The sequence below is a fragment of the Vespa crabro genome, chromosome 7 (assembly GCF_910589235.1).
Source record: "Vespa crabro chromosome 7, iyVesCrab1.2, whole genome shotgun sequence".
Taxonomy (NCBI): Eukaryota; Metazoa; Arthropoda; class Insecta; order Hymenoptera; family Vespidae; genus Vespa; species Vespa crabro.
The window spans coordinates 247,956-268,352 of record NC_060961.1 but is presented as its reverse complement, the minus strand read 5'-3'; the positions used below and the strand labels follow the sequence as shown (position 1 = coordinate 268,352).

Sequence of the window (20,397 nt, the reverse complement as noted above, 5' to 3'; positions counted from 1 at the left end):
GAGATATTCTCTCTTTCTTTCGTATCCCTTAATAACAGGCTTCTTACATTTTTGATAACGACATCGATTTCGTCTATCACAAATCGTAGTATATCTTACGAATCCTATCGTCATTCCTATCGTCGTTGCCATCGCTACTTTATTATTAGAAATGATTACGCAATCAAGACGACTTACGAAACGTTATTCGACATTAATCGTTTAGAAACGAGTCTCCTATACGAATCGAGTAATGTAAGTATGTAAACAAATTATTTGTTGTCACAACCTTGGAGAAATATCTTTATTTTTCTATTATCGACGTAGCAGCCCCACACCTCTTTCCCTTTTCGTATTTTTCTCCTCTTACGGCCTCTCTTCATTCAGCCTCGTTACGAGAGTTACCGGTCGAACCAGTATCGTTGCGCGAAATTGTTCGCATACGTTCGTGCCCGTAAATCGTGACTATCGATGACGCCTAGGGTAACCCACTTAGCGCGCGACATAATCTTACGCAAAACTCGATTTCCGTCTTAATGCCGATCGATGTATTTACATACGTATGCATGCTCGCTGATTTATCGCTTTCCGTTATATTTGACACTCGACGTACGGTCGATCATGCTTTTAAAGGAGAAATAAATAAATATATATATATATATATATATATACATAAAAGACGAAAACGTGACAGATTGGCGATTCGTTCGGAAAATCATTCGTTTCTCGTCGTTGGTTCGTTGGCCGTTTAGTTTAGCAGCCTCTCTCGAGTCCGCTAACGCTCGGCAAGATGTAGAAGTAGCCGGTCTGGCATCTCCCGCGACCCCCCATGGGTGTGGTACCATCTTCCGACGAGCGAGATTATGGTCTTCCTTCGTCGACGACGGTACTCCCTGCGGGCTGCACGTACTCGTATATTATATTTGCTCGAGAAATCTCGAGACTTGGCGTGGAGGTAGATATAGAAGACGGTATATAACAGGGTGGTACGTACGTGCGCACGGGTTCCACGACTGCATATACCACGTATGCATATAGTAGAGCACGCGTTAGAGCGCGCGCAAGAATATACCTGCCGGTTATACTCGTTTTTACGATTTCTTCTTTGCTCTTTGCCACGCCCAAAATTGATCGTTCGATTCGACAAATTTGAACGATCCTTTAATATCTCTTTTATTTATTCCTTTTTTTTAGGCAAGGCCGCCGCAACGGCAGAAGTGGCTCAAGGTGCGTGCGTGCGCGCGTACCTTTGAAAATACCTATAGGTTTATTCGCAAAGAAAACGTAAGATGATGCTACAACAGTAGGGATAATTAACTCTGCTTAAAGCTTTTCTACGTAACGTGTACGTCGTTAGTTTGCATTCTTTCGGAAGGTGGTGCAACCGCAAACGGCGTCGCTGCGGTTTATCGTAGTACCTTTCTAGCGGGTGAAAGGACTACTCGCGCGTGCTCCCGCTCGCTGGAGAAACACGAAGCGAGAACTCTTGCGTCTATCTAAAATTAAAACGGTAGCGTCCTTTTGACGTTCGATAGTCATTAATTATCGTCGACTTTCGACGATAATTCACTCTTTAGTTTTTCTACGCGGATCATGTTCTACGTTGATCCGCGTACGAATGAACCGGAATTGATCCTTGATCTCTTTTACCTTGGACACCACCGAGATACGTATACAACGGGCACCACGCCCCGGGTGAAAGGGTGAACCCTGAGACCCACCGACGAAAGAGTGAGAGAGAAAACTCGCGAACGTAATAGTCGGACAGCATTGAGAAATAAAAGAGAAGGAGGAGGATACCAATGACTATATATATTCAACGAAGAATCGATGGCCGGTAATTGACGAAATGGTCGCTTTGCTTTTTAGACCATTTCAGTTTAGAAATAAGCTGCCAATGAACCGTAAAGTAGAAACTTACGACTAGCAATATAAGCAGGAAAATGTATCTACCTACGCTTACGCGTGCTGTCTCTGTGGGGATCGAGGAGCAAGAAAAGAGAAGAGAACGCGTTAGGCGTTTCTAACGTTCGATACGGCTCGATGCTCGTCGGCAACATGCGTCCCTTTTAACGTTAGCCAGAGTCTTGTCTTTTCCTTGCATATATATATATACATGTATATATGCAGCTACGAGTACATGTGCGTTTATGGCCGTTAGGCGATATGTACCAGAGCTCTTCGGATAATAATGGTCTACTCGACGTTTCGCTTGGTTTAGAAAGCAAATTGGCTCTGAAGAATCGACATAGTCCTTGCTCGGTCTTTCCTCGTTTCTGCTCTCTCTCTCTCTCTCTCTCTCTCTCTTTTTCTTTAGGACGTTGATATATCGGTATAGTCGATCTACGATGTTTTTTATCTTATAACGATCCTTCAAGTCGCTCGAGTTTTTCTTTTTTCAATGGAATCTGCTTAAATTTTATGAAAGATATAGAAAGTTTGACCATTTCGATAAGCCGGGATAACATTAAACTGTATCTTGCTTACAAAAGTTTGCCGTTTTACTCGTATTGGAGTTTGCGTTTGCGTCGTCTTGGGCGTGTCCTCGACTAGTCGCGAGCGCGTTGCATCTTCCGTGCTTGGGTCTGTTCATCTCGAGAGGTCGCGAAAAGGAAGAAAAAGAGAGAGGCGAGGTGGAAGAGAAGCGAGACGCCAAAGATACGGAGCTCCAACGTGAAAGGATATAAGAGAGAGAGAGAGAGAGAGAAAGAGAGAGAGAGAGAGAGGAAAAAGGAAAGGAGGAACGGTAGGTGGCCACAGCAGGAAGGCGGTAAGGTAAGCCCGCGGCTCGGTAGTGGTCGCATTAATCATTCGAGAACGTAGAAGAAGAAGGTCTGACAATCTTTTGAAATACGACGCGTTTTATTAAAGTCATTTATCGAATCCGCGGCCCGGATCGCTGCCGATAATTATCGGCTACCATTCGTCTAATGGACAGAGAGAGAGAGAGAGAGAGAGGGCGGGGGGAAAGTTCGACATTTCGCTTTCATCTTCGAGATTTAAAACATGAAAATTCGTGTAGAGGAAGAGAATTTGTGAAAAATTGTCGATTAATGTCGTCAATGTTCTGGTAATGAAGAATATGTTTCGATAGAAGAAGATAATAGCCACAACGTCGGCTATACGATGCTCGTTCCATTTATGGCGCCCTTCCGCTTGAACTAATGAAAAACCGCAGAGTAGGCGGTCACGCGGAACGACGATATTCGTCGGACATCGTAAGAAACTTACGAGAGGTAGAGTTCGAACGTTACGTTCGGACTTTACTCGGTAATAGTATTTAGTACGAGACGCCTCTCGTTTCTAAAATCGCAAGAATAAAACGATTTCTTTCGAGTATACAACACCTCTTACGATGCGATCAGAAAATCGCACCCTGTATCCGCGTAACTCTAAGGCACTCGTGCGTACACGCGGATGTGTGACACATGTCGTGCATTCCATGTTTGCTACCTCTCTCTCTCTTTCTCTCCCCCACCTCTTCCTTATCTTTTTCATCTTTTTCATTTCTTCCGTCCCTTTTCTCATGTCACAAAGTCATTTCGCTGACGTGAAAGCGGAATTATTATTATTCCATGAGACTGGCGTTTCTGTGGCTTTCTCGAAAGAAAAACAACGAGTCTCGAATCTCCTTTCGCTCGTTCGTCCCTTTGCCCTTACGATCGTTGCGGTTTCTGAACGAAGAGTAATATGGATCGATGGAGAAGAGTTCGAAGAAGAATAGAACGAAGTAGCTGAAAGAGAAGGGAAGAGCTTCATGGTAATCATCGTACACGTTACGAAAAGGCGCAACCCATCCTCGATGGATCGTTCCTCTTTTCTCGTCTTTTCGGCAGTCCCTTTGTGTCGTTGCACGTATTAAGGTTTGAGCACGTATTAAGACTTTTAAACAGCGATGATAATGGACAAAATTTGTCTTTCTTCCTTTCGAGATGAAAATTGTACGTGGTGGAATTCGTTCGCAGACTGTGCGGTCGTACGGCGGAACAGGGCGAGACGATTGGCAGCATCAGGCGCCACCTGAAAAAATGTTAATAATAATAGTAATAATAATAATAATAATAATAATAATAATAAAAAGAAAGCGAGGAGAAATTAACGGGGAATGCGCCGAGTACACGCCGAGAGGCTTCCCTCTATGCGGCTAATTGCGTTAAGATAATTAAATCGAGCGCACCGTGCGATTCCGTGTAATTACGAGGCGTTCCACGGAATGCCGATTTAATTTCTTCTCGTCGTTCTCCCCTTCGTCCTCCTCCTCGTCTTTTCCTTTGCCATAGAGCTTTGCCGATAGAGGAGCTCTTGTAAGAGAGGAGAAAATTTTTGTGGATCGATTTTTAATTTTAACAAGGCGACCGGAGGCAGTCCTGAGAAGATCTCCCAAGGGAGTTCTAGAATCGAAAGAAAGAATACCGTGCGACTACTCGTCTCCTCCTCGTCTAGTCCTTCCGGAAAGCAGGAAATAAAAGGGTGTAGGGGAGGCAGAACGCGTTACGAACGTGGGAATTGTTCGCGGGGTGCAGACGTCCGTGAAGTCGATTCCCTCTCGGTCGTTGCATTTTCGTATTTACTCTACCAGAAAATCAATATCATTTACGATGACGATCATTTTTTTACTTACCGTTATTATTATTTCTTACATCCTAAAGGATAATCGAAAGCATAAGGATCGACGTAATATGTAAACGACGAATAATGGGGCAGTTGACTCGCCCAAAAGAGTCAACGATCCAAAGGTAAAACGCGCACCTGTCATCGGTGCAATTACCTATCTCGAATGTCGATAAGGTTAAGTTACGCGCGTAACACGATACCGATGAGAGCGAATAAAGGCCTGTTACATCGACCTTCTATTTCGTTTTTGAAAATCTCTTTGTTATATAGATCGTTGACTCTTAGCTTCTATTAGCTTTTCACGTTGCATCGGAACTTCGCATAAGGGACCGGACGTTTTAATAAAGAGCAGCCAACTAAGACGATTTTAACGTTAACGAAGCCTTTCGTAATTGCGTTCACCGCTGGCATTGTTCGTAGAAACGAGCGGAATTACAATGGGTGTGTTCGCGTGACCCGTGACGACCGTAAGTACGCGAGTACGTCGACCAAGCGGAAGAAAAAGAAAAAAAAAAAAAAAAAAAAAAAAGAAAAAAAATAAGAATCTCGGCTCATGCTTCTCGATGGCTTTGCAATTTTCTTCGAGGGTCGTTGTACCAGAAAGAAAAAAGTAGTCTCGCGCGATACTTTATTAGTATCATATGTGGGATGGGGTAGGGGGAAAGAGTAAAAGAGGGCTGCGAAGGAGGGAGACTCGCTCGTGACCCATGACGGCCTCCACGAGCACGTCGACTCTAGATGCGTATCCTCTTCTCCTCCTTGCTTTGCCTTCGGCTAAGGTGGAGAGGATAGAGAAACGGATGCTACGGTTCCTACTTGCTCACGTACGCTACCTCCATTTACTTCCATATTATTATAGCCGGTCGCTTCTCTCTCCCTCCCTCTATCTATCTATCCTATATCTCCTGGCACCATCTTTCTCTCGCGCCAACAACGGAGGATCGACGTTTTACCACGAGCCAAGCCTTTCTTACTTCCTCTCTCAAAGATTTTTTTATTATACCTATGTGTTTTTATCAATACGCATAGGTAGGTATAGATAATCTCATAGAAAGATGCTATTTACGTAGTGGTAAAGAGAAATCATTTTTCCCAAGACTTTCCATCTTGGATCTATTTTTTTTTTTTCCCTTTTAAATGAGGATTAGAAGCGCGCGCGAGCACCCCACGCCAAGAAATTATCGGATCGTTCCCATCTCTCTATTCTCACAGGCTAAATCGAGCGAGATTTCCTTTTTTTTTTTTTTTTTTTTTTTCCATCTTCTCTCCTTTTGTTCGCGGCGCACCGCCGTACTAGCGGCGTGTAGACACACGTACAGCAACAACGTGATTTTCTTCGATCGCCCGTGTTCGAGCACGCGCGAACGAGCGAACCCGCCTCTCACCCGTAATTATTATACGTTAATAACGACCGCCTTTAACTCCCGCTTTATTATTACTCGCTCGTTCGAATCGCCATTCTATACCGCGACCGGCTGCCTCGCTCGTTTTCCTAATAACCATGATTATATATCGATAGAACGTAATAAACAATGCGGATCGTTAGAGATCAGCGATCGGTGGGTTCTCTTTTCGATTTTTTTTCCAAGCAATTCTTACGCGTTTCTCGCACGTGATTAGAATAATTTTGTGAGTGGTTCGCGGACGAGCAAATGTGTACAGTCAAAGATAGAATAGAAAATGTAAATACACGCGGATACGTAAGCGCGTGCATGGCTATCGACGAAGATTCGCGCCGATCGAAGAAGAGCGCGCGACCTTGTGTTATTCAAATGCACCGGAGCCGAGGAGAGTAAACAAAGAGCTGACTCCGCGCCCCCTTGTAAAAGCGGCCCGATTCTATCTACCTTTCCTATCCTTCTTGTATATCTAATGCGTCCGTGAGGTCCCGTCCTTTCCTCCTTGGGAATGCGATACAACTACCGCGTCGTCTACTGCGCGCGTGTCGCTCTTCCATCCTCATTTCTTTTCTCTATATACTTTGCCCTAAAATTCATCTTATTTAGTTTCACCATCAGTCCGCTTACTCACGTCGAGCGATTATTATCGAATCAGGAGGAAGAAAGCGCAGACCTACTTGGCTAGGAAAGAACAGAAGAGAGAAGAAGAAAAAAAGAAGGATGTGGTTAGACTTATAACGGTAACGGTCCACGATAGCCTCTCGTTACTTGACCTTACGATCATACACGTATAAGTCGAGATATAGGAAGGGACGGAAGGCTGCTTGCTAGCGGGCACGCTACGTATCGTGTTGGTGCACGTACCACACCCAGGCTAGGAAAGTGAGCGAGCGAGCGAGCGAGCGAGAGATATTGAAAGAGATGGTATCGCTCCTACAAGTCCAGCCGTAATGGCCGGCAAGCAACGATGGCGATCCTTCGGAAATCGGCTCAACGCTCGTAACTCTCTCGAAACGTTCGTTTCTCTTCCTCCTTCTCTTCGCTGGCTCGTGGATTCGTTTGTTAATCGGTTCGTGCGGTTCGTGCAGATCAAGAGAGAGAAAGAGAGAGAGAGGGGGCAGTGTATTCGACTTTCCAGGTCAGCGGGAAGAAGTCGATCGGAAGCGAGTTTTGTTTTTTTTCTTCCGCCTCCCCTCCTCCATCCTCGACCTTGCCGCTATCTTTCGCGATCGATGAAAAGTACCGTTCTTTGGGATTAGCGAGACGACGCCGTTTAAAGGCCTTCGGGCTACGACAGCTCGTTCGAAAGATGGAAATTGGATGACCGATAGAAAATTGATCGTCGAGAGGAGAAAGTGAAAAATCGATGATCTCTCGATATCTCGGAAAGAATCATCGACGTACGATTTGTCGTAGAAGGGAACGCGACGTGACGCGATTAAGGTCGATCGATCGGAGCCATCGATATATCCGGATCGATATAGCTGGATCGAGCAAAAGCGAAACGATCGTTACTACCATCCTCGATAGAGATACCTACCTGGTCTAGACTTTTCTACGAGATCGATCCTATCGAAGCCTTCGATCGTACTCACTTTATTTCTCTATGTTCCAGCAAAAGGTCAGATTCTGGTTCGCTACGGGCGGAGCTGGATTTTGCATCAGCAGAGCACTAGCCCTCAAAATGACGCCGCTCGCTGGGTGAGTCCATTTATTTCGTATCAACGAGATAACTTTTTGCTTCACGTTAGATTCTATGACGCGACGTTTAGGTCACGGCACACAGCCTACCGTCGAACCAACGATGATTCTCGAGAACGGAAGGTCGAGGAAGGGTTCGCTTTAACGTACCGATCGTAAATCATTATTTACGGCGCACGGTGGTCGACTGTTTGTCTTTGCTCGTTTCTTCCAACCAATCACCTCGAGCTCTTTATCGTTATTAACGATGTCAAAAGGTGCTTGACCGAAGGAAAAAGAAAATACATATTGTTCTATATCTCAATGTTTCTCTATATTTCGATTAATCGTTTCTATTTCGTAATATTTCGTTTGAGATAATAAACGCGCGAGAGAAATATTTCGAAAGGCGATCGAGTGCGTGTAACACGCGATACCAACTCGATCTTTCTCGTTTATTTCATTTTTTCCTCTCTATTTTATTATTTTTCTTCTCTATTTCCTTTCTCCCGTTCTCTCTCCTCGTTCCTCTCAGCTTTCGTCCTTCCGAGTCGTAATAGCCAGCGATTACGCTCGCGGAAATGCTTCGTCACGGAGCTGCCTACGAATCTTTTCGTTCTTCTCTTCCCTTTCCCCTCCTTATTTCGAGTTAGGGTCTTTACGCGAGACTCGAGGCGACCACCCTTTGAGAAATTCCAGCGGGAACCAACTTCCGGAGAGTTAACTTTCCGCTACTCGCTTTCTGCCGATTACATTTTATATATATATATATATATATATATATATATATATATATATATATATATAAAATATATAAGATCTTTGTGACAGAGCGTAGATACGTTTGTGGATCCTCTACCAGAAATGTAAATTATCCGTCGTTCGTTCGATCGTCTGCGTAGGAGAATGGCGCCCGTCGTCGGCAGACGTTCCGCTCATTGATTTTCCAAAGGACGTGTCTCGCATCGATATCACCGAGAGCCCATGATCGACCGTGATCATTCCAACGCCAACGTCTTTGTCGTCGAGTCTTCGACATTGACATCGAACTCGCCGATCTGGACGTTCAACGTCGATCTTTTTAATGTCATCGAATAAAGAGCGTCTATTTTAGCAAATTCCGATAGTAATCGTCCGGGAGTTTGATATTCTCCAATACTTCCCGCATCGCGAAATGCCGTGGTTCTTGTTTGCATCGAGATCGAGAGATTCGACGAATCTCCGGGACGAATTTACCGGGCGTCAATCGGCGCACAAAGAATATACGACACACGGGATAAGGAATAATGGACAGTTCTCGTGATCGAGAACCGGCCGCTTAATTAGGAACGAACGAAGAGACGGCTCTTTCTCTCTCTCTCCTCTTTCTCCTTCTCGCGACGATAGCGTCGAGACGAGCGACGTACGATTGCCACCCACGAGTTTACGATTGCGCGCGCACGAGCTTGGTCTACGATAAGACCGCAGCGAGACTAACTTTTTCCTTCTCCTCGTTGCGCTTATGTTTATGCATTATGCATTATGTTCCCATATTCGCTGCGCGTTTTGCGAATTCCATGCCCGGGCCGGAAATTTCAACTATGTTGTCTCGTGTATGCGTATACGTTTTCGAGAGAGAGAGAGAGAGAGGAAGGGAAGAAGCCGAGGTGATTCGACGAAGCTTAGCCCCAAACTCTCTTCGATTCCATTATTGCTCGCTTAATTGGATTCCTCTCCGGCGATCGCCAGTGATTCCTGCTTGCGCGCCTATCGGCATCCAACGAACCTCGTCAAACCAATTTGGGCATTCCCCTATAGCTACGTTCGCCACCCATTCTTCTTTTCCTTTCGATCTATACCTCTTCGATCTATACCGAATGTGCAATCCGAGCAATTTTTCAGGATTCGTCATGGTGTATCATTAATGTCGGCGGCGAATCCAACACCAAATAATATAATAATGTAATATACAGTGGTAAAGCTATCTCATTTATTCGAACGAGGAGAAGAAGTTTGCAACGGATCAGCAAAGTGAAATTCATCTTCTTTTGCCTCCTACGGAGTATCTCTTACGATCGTAGATCAAAAGGAGTAATATTTGGCGCAAACTAAGGACGATAGAGAGAGAGAGAGAGAGAGGATCCTCGAGAGCCTCTATTTTAGGAATCCTTTTCGGGCGAGCTTATTAACGAAGAATTTCGAGGGAATCCGTCCAAGTGAAATATTTCGTTCGGTGACGCGTCCGTCGTCGGTCGTTATTTAACACTGAAACAAGACGAAAAGCCGAGGTCCTCCCTCGGTCCGTGCGCGACGACGACGTAAACCCCATCGGCGAGAAGTCCCCTTTCTTCCTTTCTTTCCGGCTCGCTTAACCCTCGAAAATTTCGTTTTCGTCGAGGCAGGTATTTTAACGAGGACGATATTCCGTGTCGGCGGTTCCGAAAGGACGAGGCCGGCCAGGAGGGGGAGTGAGATAAAAGGGTGGAGAAAAGGGTACGCGATTTCGGGACTAATCTGGCCAATTAAAAAGAGCCACGACCGCCTGGTCAGAATGGAATGGAGAATCCACCGATGGTATTCGCTAATGAGTACGCCTGCCGAACCTACTGTTTCTTTTCCGTGCGCGGTGCCATTCGACGTCCGTCGTTGCTCCGAGGACGCCGTACTCTCCAATGGCTCCCATTCGGGAACTCGCTGCTCCTTCCTCTATATCGCCGTTATCTTGTTTTACCTACTCGACTGCACCTGCGCCAACCTGACTACTTGCGCCTCTCTTCTCCCTCTCTTCCTTTATAACCGGTCAAGGAACTCGCTCGCGTTCGCGCGCGCTACCGCTCCGTCCTTCGCGGTCAAACTACAATTTTTCCGCTTTGCCAAACGATCATACCTTATTTATTCTTCTCTTTTCAACGATGACTTTGTTCATTCTCGAATACCTCTTATTCGAATTTCTCTTCCTCTCAGCGGTTTTCCTTTGATGAGAGCCAATCCGCTGTCTCGCGATTCTAAGGTGGTGTGGCCGATATATAGACCGGTTCGATGAACTTTGCGACTACCGCAGGTTGGGCCCTCTAATTGGGACGATTTATGCCCTGCCGTCCAGTATCCGTCTCGTCTCGTCTCGTCTCGAGCTCGAGTTCACCAACGAACCGACAAACAAACTCTTGCTTTTCATCGAGCAAATATCGGGAATCTATGTGCTTAAATATATGTATATATATGTATACGCACACACACATATATATATATATATATGTATGCCGTAAAGAGCCGCAAACTTTTTCTCCAACCAGTTTCTCGCGAGCCGCGGCGACGCGTTGACTGGGGAGATGAACGAATAAATAGCAGGTGCATCGAAGAACTTAATCCGCTATATGGTTGGAATCTTGCCAAATTAAGGACCAATTTTTTCCCCCTCGGCGCATTGACGAGTCGGAGAAAAGCAAGATACACTTTATTGATATTATTAATTTTTCCTTCGCAGAGGCGGAAAGTTCATCACCGTAGGCGATAGGATCAGGCTTCCCGATGACGTAACCATGGGATATATCATCGAGTACCTTTTGAAGAAGCAGCTGACGGTGATCGAGCAATTTCATTCGCATTTGGAACCGATGAAGTTCCTCAACAAGGACACCTTTCACGAGCAGGTAATTTTCTCCGAAGGAATAAGGAAAACGCGCTCGAATGGAATTCCTTCGTTCGTGATTGAGAAACTCAGGAATGCAAAAGTAGTATATATATATACACATAATTGGAGTACAAAATTTAGATCTCCCAAGGCACCTCGCGCAACAACGACAAATTTACATACTACCTGCTATTTACGTTTCTACTTTTCATGCTCGGTTAACCGTGAAAACGGAAGCCACTCGGCTCTACGTTCGATTCGCTTGGATGACACAAATATTTGATTCCTCCCGAATGCCTTGCTCATGTATTTTTCGTTCGACGTTCGCGCGTACTCTTTTATTTACGGTTTCTAACGTGAATTAAGAAATTGTCACTTTTTTTTTTTATCGTAGGTATCTTTCAGTTATTCGAAAGGCGCACGAGATGAATGGAATATTCTTAAAATCGATGGGTTCGATACGAAGGAGGATCCAAGAAGGTAAGTCTTTCGTTATTAATCTTTTTTCATTAGAATTGTCTAAACTCCGGTGCTAGGAGAATAAAGATGACGGAGTGTAATAGGCGAGAGAAGCGACGTTTCTCGGTTCGTTCCGTAAGGTTCTCTCGTAAAAGCTTCAATTACTTGTATAATTGGCGCGTCCGCGTTTGCGAGGAGGACCGAGTGCGTCGGTGAATGTAGAAATATGCGAAGAAAGAGAGAGAGAGAGAGAGAGAGAGAGAGAGAGAGAGAGAGAAAGTGGTAGAAGGAAAGGTAACGGCATAAAGATGAGATTGCGCATGAGGCCGCTGCTACTTTTACAACTTTTAATTGACTTTATAATAATTACGCTATTTAAAACTTTTATGCCGTTATTTCCTTCCACTAGCAACGTTATCCTACAAACTTGTGAGCCCTTTATTTTTGTCAAATAAAAGATTTTCTTTATCTTTCCATTTCAGATTCAAATCTATCCATTGTCATCTCTTCCCACATCTACCGAATTGTCCGCACAGGTGATGATATCAGGGACGACGAGAGTCGCTAATGAACGAAAGAAGAAACGTGGAAGGAAATTCGTTAACGAGAATGCGTATTTTCTGAATCAAATCCGATCTCGAATCGCTCGGACCTTTTTCCATCGATCGGTACACGAGCCGATAACGAAATTAAGGCGATAAGATATCCCCTTACTTCCTTGTATTTCTTGCCGTTCGTAATATTTCATATAGATAAAGAAGATGCCTTTAATTCTGGAAATATTTGAACAATTTGTACATCAGTTTCGTCAGCTCATTTGCACAGATAGTAATTATGGTAAGAATGTAATTAGTCCTTTAATTCTTTCTAGACTCGCTTTAAGCATTTAATGGTAAACTTTAGTGAATTTTTGGTTTGTTCTTTTTAAGAAAAATATTAAGGATATCGACGTTTCATAAGATAAGTTTGGAATAGCAAATTGTAAAATTGTATAATACGATAATCAATCTCTTTCGCGAGAGTTAAAATTATCGAATATATATATATATATATCTGTGTGTGTGTGTGTGTGTGTGTGTGTGTAAGGAAGTTACATATCTTACGTTAAGAAAGCGAGAAAGATGTATTTAAAACGTATGAATCGAGAAATAACACGTTGTACATAATCATAAAAGAGGCGGCAAATGACGTGCGCGTTTCTCGCGACCGAGAAACGAAATTATTTTACGCTAGTCCATCGCGATGAGAAGTTTGCTAATCGTTGACGCCTGCACGCGCGAATATATTACAAAAGTGATACATAACGAGTAAGAATCGATAGAGCGACGTCCTTAATACAGATTCCTCTGCGACATATATGTTACTTTTTGACGGGACTTCGAAGCGACGAGCGTACGGTGTGCAATATTTGTGCGAATTATGGCAATTTGTATTATCTCTAATAGCAGTCACTTATAATCGGGACCAAAAGTTCAAAAGCTTTTTCTTCTTCGTTTCTTTTTTGTTTTTTCTTTTCTTTTTTCTTTCCACCATTGTCATTTCCTGTTCCGGATATTTTCTAATTTATTTGCACCTAACGCAAGCTGATCGAAATATAAAATTCTTACGAAACGTGATTCGTATAAGATGAAATCAGGTCGGCCTGTTGTATACGTAGTAGAAAATTTATGGTGGTGCTGGAAACACGAAATGTAAGATACAACTACGTTGCGCAATGATGTTTTATATAAGCTGTACATAAATCTAATATGCTTTGTCGTTTTCATAGATGACCTTTGTAGATTTTCCTTTTCCGGTTGATTCTTATTTTCCAAGTACGACGCGATACCCAAAGGAAAAAAGAAAAATAGCGCAGAATTGATTGGTCGAAGAGTTACCTTCGGAAATCTACGCTCTCTCCATCTATTGAGCAACCGTATTGACAGTCGATAAAGTCGGAACCTGTTTCCGAGATAAAAGTATCAATACCGTTATTCGCTATATTTAAAGCGATACGCGAGCGTAAATCTAAAACGCGATTCGCTATCGCTCGAGATGTGATTTTTATCGCTTTTGGTAATAGGCAGTGATTACCCATAGACGATAAAGTACGTTTTACAACTTACCTTTGTAGGAATTTAGTATACGTCTTGTTTAGAAATGGATTACTCGATAGAACGATAAAACTATTATATCTCTGAGTTAAACGAACGGCTTGCGACGCAACTTTAAAATGCGATCCCAATATTATGTATCATAGAAATGATTAAGGATGGATTCATTTATCAACGGTGGATAAATTAACCGTATAGTCGACCATTAAGAATAAATGTAAAATTTGTCTGATTTAAAGATTAATCGGATGCATTTTGAAAAAATTGTTCTTACGGGCGAAATGTCGTTTTGAGAAACGTTCAACGGCGACACTGCGCGACGGATGAAATGGACGGAAAAGGAGATAGTCCGTTATTGGGGTTGAAGCGAGAGGAATTGAATATTCGCATGTCGGATGTAGAAAATATATTTCATATCCCGTGACGCATATAAAGATTCTCAATTGGCAATCGTACGGGACCGTACTTTAAAAATTCTAGTTTAGACTTATCTAGGCATCTTTCGTACCTTTTTTCGAGAAAAAGTACGAGTAAAGTTTTGCGAAGTAAGATGTTTACGGTACTTTTCGCCAAACGACTTTCACCCCTTTACTCCCGAAGAGCAATGTCCATTCGTTATTCCAAAGATCGACTACGATAGAAAACTTTTCCTGCGGGTATTTGACGCGCGCATATCTTCATTAGAGACATCTCTCCTTTCCCTCGTGGAAACTTCTTTTTTACGACTAATATTTATAGATCGCCCTCGATCTTAAGGGAAAATAAAATCATAAATATTTATTTAATGAAAACGATTAAACTTATTTCTTTATTTTCGTTCGAAGGAGGAAGAACTCGGAAAATGAAATATCGATGACGTTCCGTAGGAACGTACCATAGAAAAGAGGAGAAAAAAGAACTTTACCGTTGGAGTCAACGCCTAGAAAGTCTTGCCACCGAGCTGTAACATTGAAATTTAATAACCGACGTTCGTTCGTTCCATTTGACGTTTTCTCAATATCGACGGGCAAGCCTAGTGCCGTTCGAAATTACGAGCCGGACCGCGAATACCGCGGTTATTCCGAATAGCGAGAAGACAGCGAGAAGAAAAAAGAAGAATCCTCGCCGTCCGTGCGACAGGAATTTGATTTTTACTATTTTTGGATCATCCAATTATTAGGGAAACTATGGAATTTCTTCGATCGTCGCGAAATTATAAAGAAATGATTTTTCTTCCCGAAGATTCCATTGAGGAGAAAAGTCGCGAGATACGATCTGGTTCGTTGAATGACGTAAGAAAGGCAGAGGAGGATGGCGAATGGCGTGACGTAAGAGCAACATCGTGTCGCAAACGGCGAGCACCCTAGAACATTCGAATTCGAATGTTCCTTGTAACTCAAAGCGAACGGCACACAGCTATTAATTAATTACACACATTCGACATGTAATAACATTTCTCTAGACGATTCATCGAGAAGCTTTCTCTTTCGTAGATCCTAGTCGTCAATCGCGGCAGAAAGGAAAATTTAAGAATTCCTTTTCGCTCTACCGTAAGATCTTATTGGAGCGTTCGAATTTTGGACGTTGGTCCGGCACTGGAAACGAAGAGCAGAGAGAGAGAGAGAGAGAGAGAGAGCCGGGGAGGCAGAGAATCGTATGTAGGTCGGAACGACGCTCGCAAGACCCGGTTTCGTTCCTATCTCGACCCTTTCTCTGAGGCTGCTTCGCCCCCAAAACCGAGCCTCCCTCTTTCTCCCGAATACGATATCTCTCCTCCTTGTCCACGTCATAATACTGGATATTCGCACTCTAACGAGTTTCGTCGTACCACTCCCTCCCTCCCTCCCTCCCTCCCTCTCTCTTTTCTATTTTCGGTATCATATTAGCATATTGTACAAGTCGCCTTTCGAGGGCAAGATAATATAACGTGTACTTTTCGCGTTACTCGTTACGCCTAACGAAGAAAATTCGTTAAGGACGAAAAGTCCTTTTATTCGATAGAGCGATCGAAGGCGTCGCGTCTATGTGGCTAATGGATGGCTCCTGTCATCGTTCTCTCGATGACAAGTCGAGTTCGAATTTACAGGCGATTTCAGGTAAGCGACGCAGGTCTAACTAGTTAGACTACACGTACGTGGTAGTTAGGTAAGAGGAGGCAAACCTCGGAGAATCTCATTCCGCGATGCGGAGCGTGCGAAGGAAGACGAACGAGTTAAATTCGCGACGGAATAGGCGAGAACGTTTTCGTTCAAAGAGACGTCCTGAATATTCAACGCCACGGCAAACGTTTTCATTAGGTAGAAAGAGAGCTCGCGTAGCCTTTCTTCGTCACATCTCGTGGAATTACAGCGTACGTGTACGGGAACCGGATCATTACGGATCTTCGACGGATCTCGAGTATTTCTCCTCACGCCTTCGAAATTTTCTCAAATGGAATTTTCAAGGAGTGTACACGTTTCGTTATCGCTCGCAAATCTGGTAGCAAATCGAGTCGCAAATCGACTCGCAAATCTACTCGCACATCAATTCGCAATCACGAGGATTTTTGTCACGGCCTCTAATCAGGCCGTCGAATTTCTGGAGCGTCGAAACGATCCTGGGCGAGGGACTACGGACAATGGCCCGACGGTTGCCTCGTTTCTTTCTCTTCTCGGCGCCTCACGCTCGCGCTCCTCCGGGAATAATAATCCCGAGAGAGAGAGAGAGAGAGGGGGAGGAGATCTTTCCCGAGGAACTTTTCCTTCGCCGTTACTCATTCGATGGTCGATAGTCGATATATATCTACGTCGGTCGTTATAAAAGGGTCGAGGAGCAATAACTTTGTACGATATTTTCAAATTCCGCGGGCAGCCTCTACTACAATGAATCGTGTTATTCCTTTTAATCGTATAATAAACGTGCCTATCGCCGATAGCTGCGCCTTCGCAGCTTATTTAAGCGATGATAAAGGCTTTCGAGAAAGCCAAGTGTTTATCGTTCTCGGCGCATGCGCGTATCGTTATCGAGTCCTCGATTAGTCAATTGAGGAGAAGCGCGCGTAATTTACGTTTCGTTCATAACGAAAGGCAGGGTTTTCGATAATTTTTTCTATATTGTTCCCTAGTGGAGTTTGCCGTCAAACGGGAAGAAAGATATAGAGGAAAAGAGTAGGTAACATCTTTGGGCTCGCGCGCTCAACGGATTCGATTGTGCGTTCTCGTTGAGCGCGCCACGGCGGCGGCGGCAGCGGCGATGGTGGTGGGTCCTCGGATGGTGTAGTCTGCGCGCACTGATCGATATGGAGGGGCGGACGCAATCCAAGGACGCGCTCGGGGGCTGCCGCTGGTGGTTGTAGAGGTGGTCTTGCTGCTGCTGCTGCTGCTGCTGCTGGTAGTGGTGGTCGTCGTGACTGCAGGGTACTGCGAGCTTGTGGGGACACGGAGCTAGGAACGGAACGTCGTGTCGGTGTATGTCGGTGATGCGTGCTAGTCGCGATGCTTCGACCGATACCTCTCTGGTGGGGATTTCTGCGAACGGAGGAGAAGCACGAGAGAGAGAGAGAGAGAGAGAGAGAGAGAGAGAGACGTGGACGACAGGGGAAACGCGAGAGCTGCCGAATAGCGTGCCGAGGGTTTATCAGTGCGAACCGCGACGTCGACGTGGAAACGTCGTTAACGGCGCCGCGCCATTTTCCGGGCCATCCCTCGTCCTCGCTTTAAAACTGGGTCAATCCCTCGTGCGCGAACCGACCGACCGACCGACCGACCGACCGACCGACCGACCGACCGAACGAACGATTTTTATTATAAATCAATTCCCGCCACGCTTCTTTTTTTCTCTCCTCTTTAATTTTTGGCTTTACTTTTATTCGTTTCCTCCTCTTTGAGCGCAGTCGTATCTTTCTTTTCTTTAATTGGGTACGAGAATCGTCACTTTCAAACATGAGCATTTCTTATCGACGATACGACGTTTCCTTTAACAGCTGCGAAAATGATAACCCCTGAGAAAATATATCTTTCTTTAGTTTCTATTCTTCTCTCTTTTAATTTATAAATCGATCCGTAGACAAGTGATTCGCATTTAATCGGAACGTAGGTATACGCGTGTATCGGTGGCTGTATCCCTGGCATTTGTCGTTCGATGGACCGCCGGGTCGCTCGTTCGCGATTCCGTAACCAGGTCAAGCGTGCTCTTTTCTTTGCTGACCTTCGTTATGCGAAATCAAGGATACTTTTCATCCGCGCCAGATCATTTCTCGCATCTCGGTTCTAACGCATTCGCGTCACTTTTTATTTCATCGTTCGAGCTATTACAAGAATTTCTATATTGGACTCTCTCCTAGAGTAACCTCGAATTGATCTCGACGACGAGTTCGTCCACGAGTTCTTTTAACGTAATTCAACTTAAAAGAAAGGAAGAAAGTTTGAAGTACGCGTGACACGCGTTCGGAAACATTTTCTCAAGATGGAGAGCGTTCTCTTCATCGATCGACTCGAAAGACGTTCGAACGGCTTAGGAAAAAAATAACAGACTTTCTCCCCCTAGGGAAGCGATATACTTTTGGACGAACGACGATGTTTCTTTCTTTTTTCTTTTTCTCTTCTTCTCTATTTCCCCTAGGGAAAAATACCATTTTCTCCTGGACCCTTTCGAAAACGATCCTTCTTCGCATGTTGGCGCGCATTTTTTATCGCGAGCTTTCCCTCTTTTTATCCATTCCGTTCGAGACCCTTTCTCCAAGTAGAACGATGTCTTTAGGTAGGCGACATCGGGAAAGGATAACGACCAATCCAAAGAAGAATGCCTCTATATCGTATTCGCGGACTCCAAGATAAGCGAGTCTCAAAGATAATTGAGTGATCGTGGGTTAAGAGGAGAGAAGTGCGAAGAAAAGGGAAAATTCAAAGAGAAGAATAGGAGGGAAAGAAGAAGCACCAGAGGAAGAGGAAGAGGGAGGAAAGAGTTTGACGTTCGTTAAGAGGTTTCGATAACGAAATGTCAGTTCGTGCCGAGATTCGTCGGAGCACGGCTCCTCCGTCTCTTCTTCGGTATAACGATATTGCGGAAGGTTGCGTCTGCAAATTTGTCGGTATTCCAGGTACTTGAAGCTCATTCGTTTTCTTTTACTTTTTCCTTTTCCTTTTTTCATTTTCCCCAGTTGGACAGATCTTTTGCGGAAGATTCGAAAATCATTTCAATCTTTTATTATCTTTCGACGCGTTCATTGTCAGTTGAAAAAAAATAATATCGCGATATTCTCGAGAAGAAAGAGAAGAATTCGTTTTGCTCCGAGGGAATTTCGGTGAATCGCGCCTTTCGCACTTTAACGGAAAAACACGGTTGTAACCGTAAAGATAATATTTTCGTTTGGCGATCGACGAGGAATCGATATTCGAGATGTTTTCTGGCTCCTCGTAAAGTTTGCCTCGTACGTTTAAAGAACGTTTAAAGATCGGTCCTTCGGCGTCGCTTTACATTCTAAGCACCGAGATTCGAGTTCCTTCTCTCGTCACGTCCTTGCTCTTTATATTCGTTCGTTTCTATGTCCTGGAAGGGACGCTCTTTGACGCTCCCTCTATAAGAATCGAAGAACGAACCGCCAATCGAATTTACGAGCCGACTAAACTTTTTCACTTCGCGCACGGTATAAAACGGTATAAAAGAATAATTTTTATGAGTTTTCCATTTTTCATATCGCGAAGCGCAGAACGCTCGGTTGCGTAGAAATCGATAGGAGAAAATTATCTCTGATAGACATCCTAGCTAATCCTTTCTCACTGGTTCCTGGCGTTTTTCAGTGTTCGGACGACGCTCCTGAAGCTCCCGGCTAGCGAAGAGTCCGCCGCGGCTCTCACACGTCGGCCCTCGCTTTTTCATGCTGGAAATAAAATTAGAAGCGTTGATAACCTCGCGAAACTCTCTTTCGGGGCTTGCGCATCGAGTGGCGCGCAAATAACGCGGAAGAGCCAGAGAGTGTCCTCGATCGGAAGAGGGTGCAAGTACTCGGCATGAAGGGTGAGTGCGTTCATTTGTTTATTCCCATATCGCACGGCTCCGTGAGGCTTAACTAAAAATAGTCAAGCATACCGTCCAATCACCGTTCACACGGCTACGAAACTGTAACGATATATTATTGCGCGATTATAGGAATTCCAACGTTGGATTTCTCTCTTCGGGATTACCACGAACGATTTAAACGATCGAAACGATTTTTCTTCGTTTCCTGTTCTATCGGACCGACGCAAACCGACGCAAACCGACGCAAACCGACGCTAATTACGTAGCGCATAAACCAGTCTTCAATTTATCATACGTCATTAATCAAGGCGTAAGCTGCAACATCGAACGGAGCTCTCGCTCTATTAGCCTGTCGATTCGCAGTTATGTCGCGCGTTATTAATTGAAAACGAGAGCGAACTCGTGAGCCGTTCTCCACAAAGGGACGAACAATGTGGACGAGCTGCTGCTGTACACGGCGGAGCTTCCCGTACGAAGGATCTATCGCTGAAAAATGGAGCTTCCCTCGTTTACCCAAAGCCTCGTGGAAAACATTTCTCAGTCGATCGTTTTCTTTTTCTTTTCTTCTTTTTCCGATCGATCTGGG

General features: G+C 44.4%; 3 protein-coding genes across 9 annotated transcripts in view; 2 read left to right on the top strand and 1 right to left on the bottom strand.

The window, feature by feature from the left end:
- Positions 1–13,489, top strand: part of LOC124425748 (fringe glycosyltransferase) — a 29,768-nt gene extending 16,279 nt beyond the window's left edge. Inside the window, exons 6-9 of the mRNA XM_046966566.1 lie at positions 7,609–7,694; positions 11,137–11,302; positions 11,678–11,763; positions 12,225–13,489. Coding sequence (XP_046822522.1) covers positions 7,609–7,694; positions 11,137–11,302; positions 11,678–11,763; positions 12,225–12,282 — 396 coding nt within the window. The 3' untranslated portion in view covers positions 12,283–13,489. The remainder of the gene's footprint in view (positions 1–7,608; positions 7,695–11,136; positions 11,303–11,677; positions 11,764–12,224) is intronic.
- The window catches only part of LOC124425744 (spindle pole body component 110-like), a 58,034-nt gene continuing 37,639 nt past the window's right edge, over positions 3–20,397 (bottom strand). For both annotated transcript variants that reach the window (XM_046966549.1, XM_046966550.1), the window contains exon 10: positions 3–3,999. The gene's annotated coding sequence lies outside the window, so the exon portion shown is untranslated. The remainder of the gene's footprint in view (positions 4,000–20,397) is intronic.
- LOC124425741 overlaps positions 17,198–20,397 on the top strand; it is a 53,337-nt gene continuing 50,137 nt past the window's right edge. For 2 of the 6 annotated variants that reach the window (XM_046966541.1, XM_046966542.1), the window contains exons 1-2: positions 17,329–18,891; positions 19,592–19,808. In XM_046966541.1, coding sequence (XP_046822497.1) covers positions 19,802–19,808 — 7 coding nt within the window. In that variant the 5' untranslated portion in view covers positions 17,329–18,891; positions 19,592–19,801. The other 4 variants (XM_046966540.1, XM_046966539.1, XM_046966538.1 and 1 more) reach the window with 4 other exon arrangements.